The 9,743-nt window shown below is 40.0% G+C and overlaps 1 protein-coding gene across 1 annotated transcript; it reads left to right on the forward strand.

Annotated features, from left to right (window-relative positions):
* The first annotated feature begins 6,130 nt into the window (after positions 1–6,130).
* Positions 6,131–7,084, forward strand: LOC101639193 (olfactory receptor 52M1-like). The gene has a single exon (XM_004717531.1). The coding sequence runs from the start codon at positions 6,131–6,133 to the stop codon at positions 7,082–7,084; it is 954 nt and encodes a 317-aa protein (XP_004717588.1).
* The last annotated feature ends 2,659 nt before the right edge of the window (positions 7,085–9,743 follow it).

Below are 9,743 nucleotides of genomic sequence, written 5' to 3' on the forward strand. Positions count from 1 at the left end.
GTGGGTGAGGGATGTTAAATTTAAGGGAACGGCACTAAATTACATGAAACAAAATCTGTATGATTTTTTTTTTTACTGGAAGACTGATCTTCTCATAAACTGCACCTGGTTCAGAGTAAAAGTTAAACAAAAAATTTTAAACTTTTATTAAGACTCATTTTCTTTGGAATACATCCATGTATAGTTATGATTTCACATGTTGTAGTGACATGATTGTTAAAATCTTGTACTACTGAGTGAATAAACATGAAAAACCTAGAACTCTCATTTTCAGCAGGATCCTTCCTCTCCAGAGACTTGTCAAATCCTCATGTCAGTGGACAGGCTAATCCATGTGCAAGGCATCTAGAATTGGTAACTCAAGAGTCCCATTTTTTCTATAAGGATTGATTAGTTACTAAATATTCTAACATGAATTTTAAAAGCAGCTCAGTACTTTATGGTAATAAATAAATGCTCCTAATAATGTCTAGTAGTTAATTATGTATAATTATTGGTCTGAGTAATAAATTACTGCATAAATTTATGCATAGTTGGAGCACTCAAAAATGAAAATTTCTAAAGTGTGTACCTCAGAACATTTTATTGCATTATAGATCATGAACGACTGATGCCAAACAATAATAAACATTTGAAAACTTAAGTAAATAAATAGCTCCAATTGGTCCCAAGTTGTTCAAATATAGATGTCTTCATACTCCCTAGAAATCAAAGATATAAAAACAAGATGCTTTTTTATGGCCCATCCACATAGTGGATATTTTAAAAGTGACTACAGAGAAATTTGACCAATGAATTCACGTAGTGCTAGGTTAAAACAAACCGGAAAACATGTTTTTGGAAAGTAATTTGAAAATAAGATTACTGAGTATACAAAATGGTTGGTGACTGATTTCCCTTCTGAGACTATATCCTAAGGTTGAGTAGTAAAATAATAATAACAAATAAGTCTGTGGGGGAAACTCAAACTGGCCTTTCCACTACTCTGGGATAGTTAAGCAAAGTAAATCATATAAATGGACCAATAGGTACTATTATTTGTGATTATGACCAATTCTTTTTAGGCAAACACGAATAGGAAAAATGCAGAATGAAAAAATACAATATAAGTAAAGGTTGTATTTAAGTAATTGTCTTCTTGAAACTTCTGTGTGTAACTAAATTTTACATATATTTAAATTAGATATTATAAATATATAGAATAGAAGCAATGATTAACCACCCCCCAAAATTGTCTATATTTTCCATCCCAGTATCTGATGTTTTTTTCCACCTTCCTTTGGGAACTCTCTCCTGATGTCCTCCTTAGAGCCATGAGGAGCTCAGGCCCACAGGAGGATAGATGGAAACTTGGGCCAGCAGAGAGTCCCCTGGGGGAAGAGGAAGGAAATCTGTCTTCTAGTCTTGAGGAGTAGGATAGCAAGTGAAAGTTACTTCCAGGAGGGTGGTGGCTAAAAGTCCAAAGGAAAAGCGGTAGGTTTCTCAATACAACCCTTGGGAAATAACTTGCTATTTTCAGGAGCTAAATAAGGAAGGAGCTCAGGAGAAAGTGGTGCAAAGACCAGTCACAGCTTTCCCTTGACTGTGAGTTGGCTGGACCTGAACTTCCCAACCAAGAATTGACCGCTGCAGAGAACAGGACCTAGACCTCTGTAGACAGCTTCCCGGTGGGTAAGCACAATCCAGAGAAGGGATCAAAGACACGGAAGTGATCTATAGGTTCCAGAAGCTACATTTTTCCTTTGGTTCATCCGGGTCTAATCTTTAGAGATTGAGTCAAAAGTACAGAGAAACAATTCATTGTAAATTAACCTGGGCTATGAGACGAAAAGGAGAAAGCCCGAGTTGATGAGCTTCCTTGCCTAGTATCTCCATCACACATTTCGGCCTGAATGGGTCTCTTGTTTTTGTTTCGTGGTTAAGCAACCTACCTTTGTGATTTAGACCCTGTATTACCAGTGGGTCTCTTCCGTGGATTACACTCATGCTAAAGAAACTATTCATACAGTTGGGATAGAAAGACATCTTATCACCAGGGTTATATAGAAACAAAACTGTGGGTCTGTGTTGTCTAAAAGGGGGCAAAGAAAGGAGGAGACAAATAGGTGAGGCACAGATACCATGTGTTTTCCAGAGGCCAGACATTCTAACATTTATTTCGCCTTCTGTGTACACACAGACATATGCACTATGCACACATGCACGCATGCCATTTACTTAATACATAAGGTAGCTATTACTTTTACAATTTCTCAGTCTAGGAAACTAATAAACATGGATGGCAAGAGATTATATTGCCTAAAATCATAAAGTTGGGAATATTAAAGTTTATATTTGAACCTATATTGGTCTTGCTTCTAATTCATGTTTATTTGATCAAAACAAAAAACTATTCCTGGAGTCTCAAATTCACTTTCAGAATGTCTCTCCCAGGATGTGTCAGAATGTCGCCAGTGTTCGAGTAAGCATTCTCTTTAGTAGATTGATATAGGAAATATTTCTCTGGAGTTCAAACCGTGCCATTTCTCTGGAGTTCAAACTATGCTCTGACAAACAAATGTTTGCGTGTGTAGTGAGTAGCCACTCCCAATATTGGGTTTACCCCAATACTGACTAATTACATCCCCTTTCTACTTTAAGGTTGTAATCCATCACAATATTTTAACAGAATGCTTCAAACATTCTTCTTGATATGTGATAAATTCACTCATTGACTAGTGCTCCCCTTAAATCCCCACCCATTCTATAATTCCTGGACTTTGGATGCATCTTCTAAGATGTTATATATTACAAACACTTGTACAGTGAAACGACGGCAATGTGTACAGTGTATTTTTGGTTCGTTCCGCACAGTTCACACTGAGAATTCAGGAAAGGGAAGCTGCTGCCAGGTGAGGAGGGTTTCAAATATATGTAATGCATTGTTATACTAATCCTTTGTAGTATGCATTCTCCCCATTTTACACGTGAAAGACTGATACTTCAAGAGGTTAAATGACTTGCCCAAGCTCACAGAATAACAGACCTGAAATGGGACAACTTAATTTGTTAGACCCCAAAGTTAGTCCCCTGAATTTCTCAGCAGTGCGGCCTCCCAAGACCACTATCTCTTTGCCATGTGGTCTGATAGATTCCACATAACCTTACATTGGACCCCTCAGGAAGTGATTGCACCGCTGTTACCACTTACTTCCATAGAAAAGCACCTACTTCATAGAAATGCTGCAGAAGAACAGGTGAGTGTGAATGTTAGAAAATAAAATTAATTTAAAAAATTTTTTTAATTTACAAATCTTAAATTTTTTTAAAAGTAGCTAGTCACTGCTTACCAAGAAGTAAGAAAACATAAAAACTTAAATGTGTGCTGGAGCCTGAATTAGAGGCCTCATGGTTAGGCATTGGGCTGCGATCAGCATGGTCAGCAGTTCGAAATCACCAGCAACAACCCTGGAGAAAGGCTAGTTTTTCTTCTCCTGTGAACAGTTACAGTCTCAGAAACCCACAGGGAGTCGCTAGGGGTCAGCAGTGCATTTGGGGTATTTTTGTTCGGTTGGTTAGTTGGGTTTGCGTTTTGAGTCCACAAAAGGCATCTCCTATGCTTATCTGCTTTGAAAATGAAATTACTGCTTATTTAGATGACAAACTGTTTGAAATGTGGATGGGCTTGTTTAAGACGATATGGGGGGGGGTTGTAATTATGTTCTCTTCCCTCCTTCAAGATCCACTGTGGGATAGACTAGAGAGGCCATTGATCGAGGATCTGCTATGAAGAATGGGGGAAATGTGCATGGTAAACACTCAGGAAGTGGGAAAGCAACAGCATCCCCCCTGAGACCCATAGCTATCTAACCAACAGGTGAAAAATGTTTGGGACACAGACTAAAACTTTGTAAATCTAAAAAAAATCTGCATAAAGAAAGTTAGGGTGGCAAGTGTAGGTTCTGAGGCTTGCTCCTTCTGGTGGGAAGCAGCTGGGAAGGATGGGGAAGGCAGATGGGATGCAGAGCAGGGTCCGAATCTGTCTGTGTACTTTCCAACTTGAACCTTGAGGGAGTGGAGTCGCAGGCGTCACTAGATCCTTAGTTGGAGGTCTCTGAAGGGCCACGGAGCAAAAAGAGGAAGCTGCTCCTCCCCTCCCCCTCCCCATCAACCCTTTTCATCTCTTTAAACCATAGAAACCAAGAAGGGTTAGTTAATAAGACGTTTTTGTTGACCTTTGAATAGCAATTCTTTCTTTCGAATTCCTGTTATCAAATAATTGGCAAAATACTCAGAAAGAGTTTCTCATAAACAATGTGTTTCTTATATGGTTTATCTCAAATTATTTGCAATTCTCAAATTCTCAGTCAAAAAATAAAATTAAAAATTAATAGTATAACCTTTCCTTACAGTAAACTTTTCTTAAGGAACTCCATTTATTCCTCTCATTCTGTTTGTCTGTGAAATTTGGATGATCTTAAATAAAAGACCCTTTCGTTGAGACAGTGAGATCCATGCCACAGGTGATGAACTTTGAAGAAGTCTATTTGATTTGACCATTTTCGTAATGAGCTGTGAGTCCTTTTGGAAAGTGGGAAATTGTACTTCACTACCGTGATAGTTCAGGAGGCCTGGAAATGTAGTGGTCATGTGTTGGGCTAATAACTCTAAGGTCAGCAGTTTGAAACCACCAGCTTCTCCAAGGGAGAAAGATGGGACTTTCTACTCCTGTAAAGAGTGACAGTTTTAGAAACCCCATCCTATAGGGTAGGTGCAACATAAATTGGTTTCGATTCAATGACAGTGAGGTGATGTAGTCATTTAGACTTTTGAGTACTAACAGCAAGGTCAGAAGTTCAACCCCAGTAATCTCTCCTCAGGAGAAAGATGGGGCTGTCTCCTCCCATACAGACGTACAGCCTTGGAGACCTTGGGGAGTGGTTCTATGGTGATCTATAAGTAAGAATTGACTCACTGGCAGTTGATTTTTGGTTCTGGTAACATGAGCTTTCAGGGGTGCGGGTGGTTAGGGGTTGTGTCTGGCTGATAACTGAAAGTCAGTGGTTCTAACCCGTCAGTGTAAAAAGAAAGATGCAGTAGCAGTCTGCTTCTGAAAAGATTCACTGCTTTGAAACTCTCTGGGGCTAGTCTTTGTCACTGTGAATCAGAATTCACTGGATGACAATGGCTTTGGTTTTAGGGTTTTACCATTTTCCTCAGTAAATTGCCCCTTTATTTATGTTTTTGTACTGGATTTTGTTATTTATAACCCTTGATAGGTACTAAATGAAAAAAATATGTGCATGTATGAAAACGTAAGAAAGGTAAAAGCACCAATAATCACATCTACCCCAAATCAATGCACAATGACTAGGTTTGAATCTTTCCAGAATTTTTCTATTTAAGGATGTGCATGTATCTATATGACACATACATTTAAGGATGTGCGTGTATCTATAGGACAAATACGTTCATTTTTAATGGAATTATACCACCTCCTCACTTACCATATGATGTGAACATTATTCCAGGCAATTGAAAAGCTCTGAAAATGATATCAGTATAATAACTATAATTCCTTGAATGGGTGTAATAGAATGAAGCAATTGGGTTTTTTTAACATATACTGTTTCCAATTTTCTCTTAGTATAAAAATCTGTAATTTCATCTAGCTCATAATTTTTTGTTATCAATGTTACTTTTATTGTTATTGATATGGTGATAAAGTATATACAGACCCTGGTATGAGTATGAGTATATTACATGGATTTGCATTTAGTCATTGCACATAAAACTCTTACATATTTCCCTTATCTTTTAGGAAAAACTTCCCGAGGCAAATTGACCAAGCAGATGGGCATGCATATTTTGGGGGACTTCTGCAGTATAATAGAACAATTTTACAGTTGAAATAATGAGTATGCCTGTTTCTAAGCTAACAAGGGGTGAGATATCATGTAGTTTCTTTCTTAAATATTTAAAGTCTTGATTTTCAAGTTGGCATTCAGAAGTCTTCTTTATTTTAGGTTCCATCAGTTTCCTGGGATGAAAATGAAAAGCTAGTCTACAGTTACCACAGGCAGTATCTCACACAGAGGTCAAAGTCTAAAACAGCAGACTCCTGCTTACTGGATATCCCATATTCTCAAACATGTTTACCTTTTATAATGCCTGCTTGACACCTACCTCTTTCTGGCTAACTGGCATCCCAGGGCTGGAGTCCCTGCACATCTGGCTCTCCATCCCATTTGGCTCCATGTATCTGGTGGCTGTGGTGGGGAATGTGATCATCCTGGCAGTAGTGAGGATGGACCACAGTTTACATCAACCCATGTATTTCTTTCTGTGCATGTTGGCTATCATTGACTTGGTCCTGTCAACTTCTACAATGCCCAAACTGCTGGCTATCTTCTGGTTCGGTGCCTCCAACATTGGCCTGAATGCTTGCTTGGCCCAGATGTTTTTTATCCACTGCTTTGCCACTGTTGAGTCAGGGGTCTTCCTTGCCATGGCTTTTGATCGCTATGTGGCTATCTGTGACCCACTACGCCACACCTCAGTGCTCACCCATGAAGTAGTAGCCTATTTGGGACTGGCTGCCCTCCTCCGCGGCGTACTTTACATTGGACCACTGCCTCTGTTGATCCACCTGAGGCTGCCCCTTTACAGGACCCAAATAATTGCCCATTCCTACTGTGAGCACATGGCTGTGGTCACCTTGGCATGTGGTGACACAACAGTCAACAACTTATATGGAATGGGAATTGGCTTCCTGGTATTGATCCTGGATTCATTAGCCATCACTGCCTCTTATGTGATGATTTTCAGGGCTGTGATGGGTCTGGCAACACCTGAGGCAAGGCTTAAGACCTTGGGAACATGTGGTTCTCACATATGCGCCATCCTTGTCTTCTATATCCCCATTGCTGTCTCTTCTCTCACCCACCGCTTTGGCCATCATGTACCTCCCCATATCCATATCCTTTTAGCCAACTTTTATCTCCTCATCCCACCGATCCTCAATCCAGTTGTATATGCTGTCCGTACCAAGCAGATCCGAGAAAGACTTCTATATATTCTTAAGGCAGGAGCTCCACCCAGGTGACTCTTCTGCATCTATGGCACATATAGATGTTTAGTGGAAAGGTGATATAGAGGAAAAGGCTCTCACTGGGAAAGCCCATGCAGTCCCTGGGTCTTACATGATCTGTAGATGGGAGTCTCAGAGAAATGCTAGTCTATCCTGTTTGATCATGGGTTTTCTGCGCAGTGAAGGCCCAATAGGAGAATGTGGCAAGGGAAACCCAGGACATGGGTTGTGTATTACCAAATTCCTTCCCCTGCCTATTTTACTTTGTAAAATTACACACAAGAATGCATACCACAGAGAAGTAAGATCATTTCTATCCTTGACTCTTGGTAAAGAACTTCTAATGTCACTTTGAGTGTGTTAGAAAGCAAAATTTCTAGAAATTAGAATTATACTCCAACACCTACTTCAAGATAGTCTACGATGCTATTAGTAAGGGTCTGGGCACTTACGACTGTGGTGTTCAGCTGTCGCGGTCCTTTTGACTTGCCCCAGGAAAAGATGGAGAAATACATGAGGGATTTTAATCTAATGGAACTGAAGGCCTCAAACCAGATTATGCCTCAATTTCAATAGGCAAAAGCCATATCTCCTCCTAATAGGAAAGGGGAAAGAAAGGATGAGTGCTGGGAAATTTCATTTCCGAGATTCTGAATGGCACATCTGAGAAACAGTGATGGAATGCAACAAAGGAAAGAACGTAATGGCACAAGGATTGACATCAACAGGTTGACCTACAGGAAACAGAGGTGGTTTCATTGGGTAATTTTTGCCTTCTGGGCAGGAAGCCCATGTTGGACTTCCAGACCAGTGCCACTCGTGTAGTGTCACCACTCATCTGTCAATGCAAGCTTGCATTTCGCTATTATGCTGAACAAGTTTCCACAAAATGTGCAGCCTAAGAAAGGCAGAAGGACCTGATGATCTACTTCCAAAAGTCCAACGAGACTCCATGGGATCCCAACCACCTGCTCTGCAGGCAATCCCAGGGATGGAAGAGGACCCAGTCGTGATTCATTCTGTGGTGGATGGAGGCCACAGCAGCTAACAACGATATTAACTTAGAAGGTGGTAGTATGTAAAGTTTTGTAAGCTTCTGATACGTCCGGGATACGCAAAGAAGAAACAAGCAAAGGACCGCGACTACAATGGCACTGAATGTATAATATCATCCCCTTGGGTGTTTGAGTTGGTGTCAGAGGAAATCATGAGTACAGAGGTGGGAAACAAGGTAAAGGTGGCTTTTGCCACATCCTTCCCTCTAAGATAGCAGTTCTCAACCTGTGGGTCCTGACCCCTTTGTGGCCCAAATGACCCTTTCACAGGGGTCATCTAAGACCATCACTAAACATAACTGTAACAAAATTACAGTTATGAAGCAGCAACAAAATAATTTTATGGTTGGGGGTTACCACAACATAAGGACTTGCATTAAAGGGTGGCGGCATTAGGGAGGTTGAGGACCATGGCTCTAAGACAACTCCCAAGCTCCCAGCACCTCAACTGACATGAGCTAGAGATCATCTTTCAAGGCTAAATAAAATACAAGGTTGGTATAGATAGACAATGATAGATAGATAAATGTAGATATAAATACAGACATAATCATGGACATAGGCATTGGTTTATAATTTATAAAGAGTAATCTCTTTGGAAACAAAAATGTCACAGGATAAAAGTAGAAGAATTTATTTGTGGAGCATGATATTTGAGGGCTCGTGTGAACAGCAGAGGTGCACTTGTCAGGATGAACACCACAGGACTCCTTCGGTATCTGGTTTTGCAGGAGAAAGAAAAAGAGAGACACACGTGTATATTCCCTTCTCCTATTTTTTTTCACATCCTCATATTTCTTCTCTTTGGTGGGTCTCTAGCTGGGAAGTTGAGAGACATCACACACTGTAATCCTCATTTCCTCTCTGCCGCACAGCAGAAGTGTGTCCGTGAAGCACTGCTGTCGTCATAGCCATGTGTCTTTGTCCTGAGCACAGATCTGTAACATTGTTGATGTTCAATACTATTTTGTGAATGGATTTGTAAATGACGAACTTGCATTCTTATTAAAGATATATAAATACATACATCTACCAAGAAAGGGTTGTATTCTGTGAAAAGAATTGTCAAGGATGTCTTATTCAAAATGCCAATGAGAGAGATTGGGCATAGTATAAACAGATTGAAAAAATAAATAAAAGAATACATAGTCTGGCTTAAATGAAGAAATAGCTTTCCAACAAGCACAGTTGTCTAAAAGGGAACTTGTAGCACTGGGAGACTGTAAGTTCCCCTAATAGGAGCCTTTAGGCAGAAGGTGAATACCATCGGTCAGAGTGAATGAGATAGAAGCTCAGATGCTCACAGTCTTTTCTTACATAAACGATTTTGGAAGAATCATTACATACACAAGAAAAGGTTGGGTCAAGAATATGGCCAAAGAGAGCTCTGGCAAGAAACAACAAAATCCCCAGTTTGAGGCCAGAGGCTACCAGAGAACACAGAGCTATTAACCTGATCAGAAAACTGTGAGTTATAGGACACAATTTTTTCCCATTAAATGAAAAATATCTTTTGATAGCCGGGCACCATCGGCTTTCTTCACTTCGCTGAAGACATATGTGTGCATAAGAAAATGTGGTGAAGAAAGCCGATGGTGCCTGGCTATCAAAAGATATAG

Source organism: Echinops telfairi, unplaced genomic scaffold (assembly GCF_000313985.2).
Source record: "Echinops telfairi isolate 266 unplaced genomic scaffold, ASM31398v2 ScPeMD7_41;HRSCAF=154, whole genome shotgun sequence".
NCBI lineage: Eukaryota > Metazoa > Chordata > Mammalia > Afrosoricida > Tenrecidae > Echinops > Echinops telfairi.